This window comes from Abrus precatorius, unplaced genomic scaffold (genome assembly GCF_003935025.1).
Source record: "Abrus precatorius isolate BTA unplaced genomic scaffold, Abrus_2018 Scaffold3, whole genome shotgun sequence".
Classification (NCBI taxonomy): domain Eukaryota; kingdom Viridiplantae; phylum Streptophyta; class Magnoliopsida; order Fabales; family Fabaceae; genus Abrus; species Abrus precatorius.
In genome coordinates, this window is record NW_020874373.1 from 28926832 (window position 1) to 28939674 (window position 12843).

At 28.8% G+C, this 12843-nt stretch overlaps 1 protein-coding gene across 5 annotated transcripts; it reads right to left on the bottom strand.

The window, feature by feature from the left end:
* Positions 1-267: 267 nt before the first annotated feature.
* On the bottom strand, positions 268-4874 carry LOC113861980 (vacuolar cation/proton exchanger 3-like). Of its 5 annotated transcripts, none has more exons than XM_027495116.1 (12): positions 4321-4874; positions 3548-3615; positions 3388-3416; positions 2862-3058; positions 2523-2735; positions 2317-2445; positions 2115-2231; positions 1936-1989; positions 1714-1830; positions 1509-1599; positions 1336-1400; positions 268-1244 (listed from the first exon to the last, which is right to left on the bottom strand). In XM_027495116.1, exons 1-11 carry the CDS (start codon positions 4588-4590, stop codon positions 1339-1341), a joined length of 1347 nt encoding a protein of 448 aa, XP_027350917.1. In that variant the 5' UTR covers positions 4591-4874; the 3' UTR covers positions 268-1244; positions 1336-1338. The 5 variants fall into 5 exon arrangements, 4 of the variants coding, with proteins under 4 accessions (XP_027350917.1, XP_027350919.1, XP_027350916.1 ...); XM_027495118.1 differs by having other exon boundaries at positions 820-1212; positions 4321-4787; XR_003504397.1 differs by having other exon boundaries at positions 828-1244; positions 1714-1757; positions 4321-4787.
* Between the last annotated feature and the right edge of the window lie 7969 nt (positions 4875-12843).

Consider the following 12843-nt stretch of genomic DNA (forward strand, 5'->3'; position numbering starts at 1 on the left):
ATTTTTATTTTTAATAAATATACTCTAATTTTATAATCAATTTAAATAAAATAATATAATATAAATTTAATATTTTATTCATTCATTTATTTATTTTATAAATATTTCGTAACTCTCCTAATTTAAAAATAAATTATTTATTCATCCTTCTCTTCCCCTCCAAATACAGTTTCATAACATATCTTAAAAGAATTAAAAAAATATTATTTTTTCTTAATTAAACTAAAACAAATATCCACATTTAACATATCTTTTTTTTTTTTTGCTATTAAATATATCTTTTTCAATATATATTTCGTTGTCACCCATATCTTTGTCAATAAAACCTTAGTTGGAATGTGACATGGGATATGTGATTTATGACCCAATCGATTATATAATTTGCGCTCAATAACAATGGAAATAATCCCTCTCATCCTAAATATAACTAAAATACCCTTATTTAATTTTTTTATTTTAATGAATTTTTTTCATATTTAAGATACAAGTGAATAATTCCATATAAATTTCAAAATAGAAAATAACTTTTATTAAAATTAGTTATCAAAATTTAATTATTTTCTGTTAAATGACTTTTTGATTTTCACGTCTTGCTTTTAATATTTAGCATAAAAACTTAACTATAAACTAATAATAATTAATGTTTATAAAAATTATAAATCATCCTTAAATAATCTTGAAAGATATATTAAATAATGTAGGTCAATTTTTTTATAAACATAAGAATATTAAATGAAATTAATTAATTATTTTAATTAATATAATTTAGTTATTTTTTACTTATATTTGAAACTGGAAGAAGTATACAGTCAAAGATATAAAGAAAAAACATTATAGAATTTTATTACCCTTAAAACTCTTCACATGAATCACATGCAAGAGGTTGAGCAAACAGTTATACAAGAGGGCAAGAGATTCTTCAAACCGAAAAGGGATTCTTGCTAAAGCAAACCCAAACAAGAACAATTTCATTTATTTGACATCTACCGAAGTACACGATCAAAAGCAACTTTCCGATAGAACACACGTTGTATGATTGGACATCTTGGAACACAAAATCAGTTGCAAAGGTTACAGCTTGCCATTAAAATACTTGCAAAGCTACTGCAAGCTTTTTTCTTCCTTCATTTTGGACATAATAGAATGATTTGAATGAAATAATAACCAATCCATTGAATCTGAGTTTGAGTCTGGATGCCCACCATTCTTCATCTAATGAAAGGATCACAAAAATAGGCCAAAGCCTGCCATCAAATTAAGATCCCATTAGCTTGATATTGTTTATGTGCACGCAAAGGATTACATGCTTGTGCCAACTTGTAATTTGTAAATTACCTATTAAGCACTTATAGCTGCATTATTGGCTGACTTAAGCGTGATGTTAGTGACATCAGCATGGTCTGGGAAAAATACAAGATTAAATTTTAGATATGAATCACAAATTTAGAATAAAGGTATAGGTTTTCACTATTTTTTTAACCGTTGAAAAAATTATGTATTCTACTTACTCAAGGGTATTATTTGCACGAAGAAGCAAGCCCCAATTACAATGTAGCATAGCAAGAGAACAAGGCCTTTCATGTAGTGAGAAGTACCATCCTATAAATAAATAAAGTGGTGGTTTTGTCAATGGTTATGTTTCATTAATAGATTGAATAAAAATACAAGGTCAAAATATGGTGTATTTGTCAACTGATATTATGATAAATATACCTGTAAAGTGAAGGTTGTGGCTATTATTGCCAAAGCAAGAGAACCTGTCTCAAGGAGGTTGAAGTTCAGGTCCATTTTGACACCCATTATCCATGCAACAATCACACACAAGGGGACCTATTTGGCGATTGAATAAATTTTCATTACTCATCCCAAAATGAAAGGGAAAAAAAAAAAAACTAAATGAAAGCATCCATTGCATAATAAATATATGTATCTTACCACAAACATGGCAATCTGAGTTGCTGAACCCAATGCAACACCCAATGAGATGTCCTGCAGGCAAGGCATTACTTTAGTTTAATTGAATTAATATATATATATATATATATATATTTTAAATCTTTTATTGCTTGGTCAATATGAATATTTGCTAAATGAGAGGAAGTGCGGAATCTTACCAACTTGTTCTTGAAAGCAAATATGATTGCTCCTGCATGTTCAGCTGCATTGCCAACTATTGGTAGCAAGATTATACTGAGGAAGCTAACAGACAGACCCCATGAATCTGATGCATCCTGTTAAGATTAACATTTTTTATCATCACTATTACAATTGTCAAAATGGAACTCAATTTTTTGAAAAATATTTTAAGTTAATCACCTCAATTGTATCCACCACATATTCAGACAACAAAGCAATGAACACAGTCATCCCAGCCAGCCAAGCAAAGCCACTCCAGAATCCAATCACAGCTTGCTCTTCTGGACCATTGTTGCCATCTTCATCTTCCTGGCCATTTCATGATGTTAATTAGTTTTAAGATATATGCATAAATTAGACTAATTGCATGATTCAACAAAACATACATCATCAGCTTCAAATAGTTGCCTGTGTGTCCACAGTTGAAAGATAAGGTAAGCAAAGTATGCAATCAACATCACAATGCTAGAAGCTCTTGACAAGTGGAGTGAAGGGTCTGCAGTGAAAGCAGCAGAGGCAGCACTATATTTGAACAGCATCGGAAGCATGTGGCACAACAATGCCAGAAGAAGCATAAGTGAGTTTACATCTGCCTGTCTCTGCAAATTCAAAAACCAAGAAAAAATTACAGAAAATTCAATGCTTAACATTAGTAATCATTCCACAATATAAAAATAACTAAAAGTTATGTACTCATTAGATGAAACTTTGCATTAGGGCCTTACTCTGTCATATTTTTGTTCCAGTTTAATGTTTGCAATGCCACCACATAATAGAGAGGTCCCAAGAACCAGAAGAAGGTTTGAGAGTACAGAACCCAAGAGAGAATACTTGACCACAGCAATTTTGTTACTGCTAAGGGCAAATATTGCTATTATGAGCTCAGTAACATTCCCACATGTCGCATTTAGAAGTCCTCCAACTGTGATTGAGAGTATAAAATATAAAAAACATTTAGCTTTAATCACAACATAATCAATTTTGTACTTACAATTTATAAAACTCTTTCTTTTTTATTCTAGTTTTAGTCCTTTTTTTTTACCATTTCCTAGATCACAAATAGCACACGGTTTGTCTCTAAAATCTTCTATAACACATGGCTATCAAAAGAGTCTAGGAAATGTGATTGATGTAATGTCGAAAGGGCATTAATCTTTGATGTTTCTTATATGTTCCAAATCAAACATTAGCTAGTAAAGGAAAATTTCATTGTGATAGACTCTCCAAAATTGATTCACAGCAGATTCATACCTGTAGGACCAGTGTAGTAGGCAACTTGTCTGCAATATTTGAAGTGACACCAAAGGAGAAAATAGAATGAGAATCAGCAATCAACCCAGAAACTAAAAAAGTGCAAAAAATGATCCAAAGATAAACTAAGAGTGCAACAAGTTCATCTAAGGCTCCTTACTCTGTGAGGAAGCTAACACGTTCAGCAAGTGGAGTAAGCCCAAGTAAGCTCAGTACAAAAACCCACGGCTGTTAGGAAAGCAAAACAAAAGAGAGAACAGTTATACTCATCATAATGTAATAGCGGCATAGGACCAATATAAAAATCAATTTGGAACATTTAAATTATATTTTTAGTGAAGACCAAATTTAAATTTACACAAGTTCGTTTCACGTAGTTAAAATTTTAACTGATAAAAAAAATAGTGTCCTACTCTATTTTAATCCTGTCTCGTGTTCAAAATACTGTCAAACCATTTTTAAACTCAAAATCAATTCATTTGGTTGACCGTGATTTTTTTAATGTTCTCAATATTTTTAATATTTTACCTATACCAGTATACTTTCATTACAAGGAAGCTATATATTCAGTTGGATATTCAATAAAAGTCAATAAGAATTAGTGCATGTTGAATTAACTAGTTAAATGCAACTCAATGGGCGAGACTCTCGTTTAAGAATAAATGTTAGTAAGTTTAATTAAAGAAAAGCTCGAAAAACCTTATGAAAAAGTTATGACTTTGTTAAGTTTTTTAAGTTTATTTTAATAATTTTTAATATATCTTATTAAGATAAATTATTAAATAAATATTCACATAATACAAATTTATTAACTAGAGTTTAATTAAAATATTTAAGTCAAACCCTTGTAGCAATTGGTTTGAGTTAGTTTATTTTGAGAAAAAAAGCATGGGTGGCAACATGTTAAAACATAAAATGAAGTATATTACTCACTCTTCCAAGGCCATAGCACTGGGCAATGATAGCAACCGGAATGGCAGGGAAGAGAATAGAAAGCTTGGTGCCAAGAATAACCTCTTGGCAGTTAGTAAGGAAGTTTCTAAGTAATCCACATCGAATCTTCGATACAAGAGTGAGATCAGATTTCTTGCGCAAGGAAGAAGAAGACTTGTTGTGTGCGGTGCGGCCATGCCTCATCTCCTTGCTCAACCCCTTCAAGTTCCCATTCTCTAGTTGCCATGGCTCTTGCTGGTGAGAACCCATTTTGCTTTCTTAGTTTAATTTGTTTGTAGCAATCGAAGAAAAGGAGAGGACACAAGGCAATGCAATTTTTTGACGTGATATGATGATGGGTTGTGGAGAAACTACAAAGTGACACTGTTGTGTATTCCGTAACTGTCGCACTTCCTAGATAGCTATTCGATATTCATGCATGTAGTGTTTGTTTGTTTTGTTCGTGTGACAAAGTGGTGTATTTATAACGTATATGGAAGCTGGGGAGTGCCGTTACCTTCCAAACTACAATGAACCTTCCACGAAGTTTCATTGTTTTTTTAATAAGGAATTCAATAATATATATATATATAATTCATTGACGTTAACTATTTTTTCACCGTTAATTTAAAAAGATTTCTATCAAATAAATTAATTTTATTAAATTTATATAAAATAAAATGATAGATAATTCATCTTGTTAGTTTATTCTAACGTATAATTTTTTAAAAATATAAGTAAATATCAAATTTTAAATAACATGTTTACAAATATTTAAATTATATAAAATTTGATATATATGATAATAAATATAATCTAAAATAATATAACGATTGAATTAATTAATATAATATTTTATAAAAATTAGTTAGTGATATCAAGATTTTATAAATATAAAAATAAATTTAATTAATTTAGATAAATTTTAATGAATTTATTTCTATTAATAATTGTTTACAAATATCAAATTTCAAAACTTATTCAGGTGTAATTTTTATTTGAATGCAATTATATTCTTTTTCTTTCTTCACCCTTTCGAAGATTTGTAGTAGTTTAGAAAATTATATAGGTAGAACGTCTAAGAGTAGACCTAATTTGCGATAATATACCAAAGAAACATAACTTAAATAAAATAAAAAATATATATCCAACTGGAAAGTAGAGATTATTTTGTCTGACCTTTTTCATTCAGGACAGTATGTAAGGATGACAGATGAGAAAACGAGATACAATTATATCAGAGAAATTATGTGAAATAATTTCTGGCTTATCATGTAATAATGATCAGGCATAAAAAATTATATTTGGAGATATGAACAACTCTTTTTCTTCTATAAAATATAAAGTGGAATTTAAGAACGATAGAAAGACGTTTTAGTTTCAACAATGATTGAAGCAGAAGAAAATTTGAAAGCCACAAACTCACGGTTTTTGTATGGTTGCGTAACACCAAAATATCAAAATCAAGGAGTTGATTCATTGCGCATGTTGCGATGCTAAAGACCACCAAGACCAAGAAAAAATAATGCCTGAGAAATAATAACCACGACTACTTTATTTATGGCATTGAATAAAGCAAGTACAAACCATTGCACGGCCATGCTCTTTTGGAACTTTACTGAAATATGTAGGCGCCAAAATAAATCAAAACCACGTATGTACACAACATTATATGAATAGCGTAATACTTTAAAATGTTTTTAATTTTTAATTATTGATTAAATTTAAATTTTATAAAATAAATTACATTCTTGAAATTTGAATAATTCTTACCAAAGTTACTTTCTCTAATAACACTTTATAAATAATGAATTTCATTTATTCAACTGTTAAATTTAATTTTATATATATATATATCGATTAAATTTTATAAAAATTCATACAATTCAAAAGATAATTAACATTTTGTTGATTAATTTTATTTTAGTATATAATAACTTTCAAAAAATATAATTCATTATTAAATGATTAAATTTTTATTTTACAAAAAAAGGGTAAATATTTAAGACTATCTCTTAAATAAGTGAAATTTCAAAGCCGAAACATATAAAACAAATTAAAAGTATAGTTAAACCTAAGTTTAACAATATTATTTCCGATTGAACAGTATGTATGACCATCTAATACGAATCTGAATCCTCTGTAGCTCTTGTACCTACTACCAACAAGTTACTATCTTCGTTGTGCCTGGACAAGAGGAAAAATTAACAAACATCAACATCCCCAATACTCAATGCTGGAAAGTACCCAGACAGGGAAAGTGGTAAGAAATTTCACAAAGCAAAGGAGATAAATAATAAAGTGCTATTTATCTGCTCTATATATATTGCTAAGACCAAGTTTGCACAAAAAATTCGTGAAGTGTTTTGGTGAAGAAACCAAGTTGAGTCGTATTTTCACTTCACATGGTGCGGAGAAGCACAATCCTTAAGGTACTGTCCTTCACTTCCTTCACGGGATTGCTAAACTCATCAGTGTTTGACTTGATGAAGTAGGAAAAAAAATATCTCTACTTTCTACATTTTAAACTTTTTTTTCTCTTTTTTCATGTAAGTTAAAATAGGTGTCGATTATTATTTTGGATATGGTCATTTCGAGGTATTTTCAGTTTTTGGAGATATTAATTAATGAATATGTTAATTTTGGTAAGTATTTAAAAATAATAAATTTTATTAAAAAAAGGTATATTAAAAAAAAATTTTAATAAAATCTTATTATTATTAATAACTTAAAATTCACTGACTCCTGTTAGAATGATAAAGTTAATAAATTAAATCAATTTGCAATAATGTAATTTTGGGAGCTGCTAATGCACAACTGATAGCTTCTATTTCATTTTTGTTCCTTTTTTTTTCCTCTGAAGGCACATAAATTACATTTCAATCATTGTTTGAGGGTTGTTGTATTTTAAATTATTTTATTATTAGTTTCCTAAAATCAAATAATTAATGTAATCCCATGCAGGATAACGAATGTCTGCAAACATGTTTGTTGAATATATGTTTGTCTAGAGAATTAATGTTTGTTTATGCTATATATTACGGTTTTTTTCTCCATACATCTTTCTCTTTTATTCGTTGCATATCTTCAACAGATTCACCATTGTTCCAGTTGCGCTGTCAACTCTGTAGAACATGGTTCAGTTTTTGCTTATTTCAGCTCTGTCTCGTGAGTGAAAGGATAGAATCATAGGTATAGAGGGACCGCAACCCGTTTGTCCTTATAGTCATTTTGATTCTTCTTTCAAATTTAAATCTTACATCAAAAACGGCCAGATTTTTAAAGTGATCAGAAGATATTTTCAACCGTACTATAGCTTGAATGTTGAAGAGTTTTGTTATTGAATCTCTGAATATTAGTATTGTGGGATATCGTGTGTGTGTATATATATACACACACACACATCTTAAAAACATATTTTAAAATTAAAAAAAAAAGATCAAAATGGTGTCTCACCGTCAATGTATAGGAAACATTTTTCAAATTTTATTTAGGACAACTCTCACTACTCGTACGTTATCAAAATTTGCAAGTTCACCAATCCAATTAGATCCACGAGTGGTTTTGAATTTATTAGCTTTCTATGTTACTATGCTCAACCATTTCCAGTCATGGCTCAATTAATTCTTTTAACCAGGTACTCGTAAGTTGTTTTGTCGTAAGTACATATCTAACTGTCATATAAGGCTGAGTCATGAGGGGATCACATGCTGAAGGAGGCAAATTGATTCAGCTCTACTTTTTGTCTATAGAATACATCCTTATCAACAAAAATTGGAAGGCCAATGAATAAATGAGAACTGAGAAGTCTCAAAATACACAAAACTTGGTAGTCTCTAATGTCTATATCCTCCCCTCATCACATTATCATATCACTTGCCTCCAAAAAACATATCAATTGGTTTCAGTCCCATCCCAATCAGGTAAATCTCCCTCTCCATCCTCACCCTTCAACATTCCCAATAGCCACTTATGTGTTTCCCCCTTGCACCCATTACCCCCACATGCATTTGTTTCTTGTTAGCTTCACATCTTCTGCGAAGCTTCCTCTTTCCCCTTCAAATATAACTGGTTCCTAACATGTCACACTTGCCAATCTCAGCAAGCAATTTCTTTTAACCATTTTGCGTGGATTTAACATTATATGATAAGAAATTAATCATTTATAAAATTTTAATATTATTAATGCATTGAATTCAATGATATCATGTAATTTTTAATAAAAAAAATTTACTCTATATATATTTATGTTAAAAAATTATTTCTCATTATCCTTCTTATAGCCATATATTCTACAGAACTTTATACACAAATTTTCAGCCATGGAAAGGAATTATCAATTCCGTAAGGAAAAGTACATGATTTTGTAGATAATTTCACAAACATAATTATATGTATGCTTGAATAAAATAGTGGTTTAATAATGACTTACGAGGTTTCCTTGAACTTTCGTCTGTCAAAATTTTCCTATAGAAAATGTCTGTTTCTATAATATCTATAAATTTCTAGAGATTGATGTGGGATCATACACAGTACAGCCTTGTGTGGCTGTGTAGCTGCGTGTACTGTGTGTGGTTCAAATGCTGCTGTTGTTCAGTGTCGTCATCATTTTTTTGAATCACAATTTTATAACAATTAAATGAAATTGAATTTGGTGGCTACTATTATTGAAATCGGTACATTTAGATATTTTAAGTATAGTACTGTACGTATGATGGAGATTGGGAGTACTTGAGTCAGCTCGAGCTCATGGTTCAATGGCCTTCAAACTAGTTCAATCGTAGCCACTGAGGGAGCCCTCGTACTGATGAGGATACTTAGTTTTTTTTTTTTTTTCATTCTATTCATTACTATATTTTTTATTGCTCTTTTTCTTACCAGTATATATATATTTAAAAAATTTATATGATTTGTACGTTTTAATTTGACAATTTATAATATAATTTAACAATCAAAATTTGTTCATATTATCCTAACATAAAATAAATCCGTTATTAAACATTATATATACATACACGTCAATAATTATTAAATTAGAATTAATATTTAATTTAATCTTTAAAATTTTGCTTAACTTCAGATTAATTTTTAAAGAAAAAAGTCACTAAATAATTCTTAAAATTATAAAAGAATTTACTTTATATTTTCAAAGACTAATTTGGATCACTAATGTTTTTTAAGGAACTAAATTGCCTGACATATTCATTTTTTTAAAACTAATTATGTACTAAAATAATAATAAAAAATTAAAGGATTATCTCATGTTTGTAATCCTAAAGGATTATATGGTGACTTTTTTATTTAAGGACCAAATTAGGCCAATTGAATTTTTCAGGACAAATTAGAATTGAGAATTTATTCTTAAAATTAATTGGTTTAGTTTTGTAATTTTATTTTATTTTTTGTCAAACTCAAATCAATCGATATATCTCATGTTTATTGGGGAGAAATTACGTGAATTATTGTACTCTTGCATATCTTGCACTGATTTTTACTAAATTTCTCATATTTGTTGCAGTGTTGAAGCTCATCGCCTCTTCTCTTTTTTCTTTAATGGAGAGAGATGGCAAAAGAGATACGTTTACAAAGCATTCATAATTCAAAACTTAGACAGCCTCTTAAGGGCTCAAACATGCCTTCGTGAGTGTTCAAGAACATCTTTGGACAAGCCAAAGCGGCCATGTGAACGCAAAACATGATTTGTCATTGTTTGTGCCTGTTAATTAGGTTGCTTTGATTTTGAACATAAGCCTATATGTCAAATTTCAAAATGGGCATGTTGAAGTTTAGTACGATCAAAACATGGTAATCTCATGTGGGCTTCTTTGCAAAATTAACTTCTAGACCTGTTTTGAAGCTTAAAAGTGACCTAGGAAGCTACGAGAGACATCGTACACTCACGCAATTTAGACAAGGTTTTCTCTGCTTTCTTTGAACACTTAGCTTGGGAGTTGACGTGGATATGAGAAGTGTTTATCTCAAAGTTTAAACCCGGATGCTGCCAAAAATAAGGTGTTGGTCTCCTTACATTCTAGCCCAATTTCATTTATGGATAGGCTTAATTTATGAATATTTAAGCGTATAGTTCAAGTTATGGGTATATTTTAATTTACGTTTTGGGTTTCCTAATTTTAATATAATGTGTATTTGTTCTTTTAATTTATAATACAACTTAATCAAGTTTGATGTGTATTAGTTGATTGCTAATGGAATTTTTATTTCCTCTTCATTGGTACAAAACTGACATGTGATGTTTTGGTTTGGATTAAGACAATTTTTCCCTTAGATTTACTGCTGTTTATATTTTATCCAATAGTACTATCCATTTACTGGTTGAAACTAAGTAAGACAGACTTTTGCCCAAATTTATTGAAGAAATCATATCCTCAGAAAATTTCATATTATTTATGCTTATTGTAAAACTTTCTTGTAATCCCCGTACCTAAATTTAATGTCCTTTATTGAACTTGGATATATATTTCAGGATTATTCATTTATTAAAGTTATATTTAGGATTTCAATTTTTTTTTTTTATGAATTTGTATTGACATTATTATATAACATGAAAGATTTTGCACGGATCTGTTATATAAAAAAGTGGTCATATATTATTAGAGTGAATACCCACTTTCATCCCTCTGTTTGCATGTACTCATCAATTTAATCTTTAATATGTTTAAAATATTATATTAGTTCTTAATGTTAATTATATTTAATCAAATTAATCATTATTATAAGAGACGTTAAAGAAAAGTAATGAAGTTATGAGTTGACACGTTAAATAATATATGTTAGCACCTACGAGGACAAATTCGTTTCTCTTATCGGACGTCGCTATGTTCAATCACCGTAAAATATTATTCATCATCGTCTATATGGAACATTTTCAATTCACTTTTTTTCAATGACCCTTTTGTATTATTGTGTGTTAATTGCAGAGAAAACAAAACTTTTCTCGCATTTGTACATTTAATTCACCACCTGCTTTCTAAGGTTCGAGTTAACAACATGTGATTTTCAGGCAACGTTCTAATGACAAAAACATTTTGTATTCCTATTGTGGGCAATGGCAGCGAAGCATTACAACAAGAGTTGTGAGAAATAGCAAATCTACTGAGAGATAGAGAAGGAGAAAATGAGAAGAGAGATAATCGTCAGCGATATTGCTTGATGCCGAGAGTTGAAGGAAAATGTGAGAAAATTGCATTATTTGCCCTTATTTTGAGTCAAAACCCAATAACAATGATGACCCAACTATGAGAAAGTTGTAATCTTTGTCCTTGATTTTCTTATGGTTGAACAATGCTTTGAAGTGGTTTATGAATAGTATGATATTTGGTGAGAGAGACGAAGTGGTTTAAGAATAATATGATGTTTGGTGAGAGAGACGATGTTTTTTTTTTTAATGTCGCACTTATTACTTTTGTTACCTGCTTTTAACATCATTTCACAATAATGATTAATATGATCGATAAAAACTAATATAATTTTTTTAAAATATTATAAAAATTAAATAAATAAATCCATACAAATTGAGAAATAAAAATGAGTATTCACTCATTTTATAAAATAAGTGTCTAGTCAACCAACAAAAAAAGTGAAAAATAGATGAAAATGAAGATGCATCGTTCAAATTCAGTGTTTAAAAAATAATTTTCATACTTTTGCGATTTTTGCAGTTTAGACATGTATTTTGATGTACTATAAAATTATATTTTTATATTTAGATTATTTTATGTGTTAAATTTTTTTAACAAAAACACCGAAAAAATTATTTCAATTTAAATAAATAAATTCTTAAATTAATAAGTGTTAGTGAATTAATTTATGAAATTTTAAAGCGAGCATGTTAATTATCAATTTTATTAAGTATTAGATACTTTAATATAATTAACAATTTTTATCATGACAATATTAACTTTTGCTATTAAGTAAAATTTAAGATGTTAAAACGATATTGTTTTGATCCTATAAACTAATCTAACTTATTTTTGTCATTATCGTTTCTACCATCTTTAATACTTTTTTCTCACCTATAATATGTTTTTAGCCGCTTCTATCGTTGCATATATCGCTTCAACTATTAACATGTTATACATCACTTAAAGATAAAAGTTAACATTATTGTGACATAAATATTTAGTTAAATTAAAATTTAATATTTAGCAAAGTTAAAAATTAACAGGTGTATTTTAAAATTTAAAAAACTAATTTACCTAGCACCAACAGTTTTATCGGGTAATGGGGGGTTTAGTTTAATTTAAATTATATTATATTAAATATTATTTATTTTTTTATCTAATAAAAAAGTAATAAGAATGAAAAATGAAAAAAAAGTTATTTTATTTAAAACTCCAATTATGAAATCTCTTCTCTCTCATTTCACATCTCGACAGATTTTTTTGAATAACTTCATTTATTCGGGTGTAGATGACAGACGACTTATATTTCTTGGTTTTAATAGAAGTTCTTACGAGCATTGTTTCTATTTACTATTATTAGAGCCTTTTTAATTATAAATTT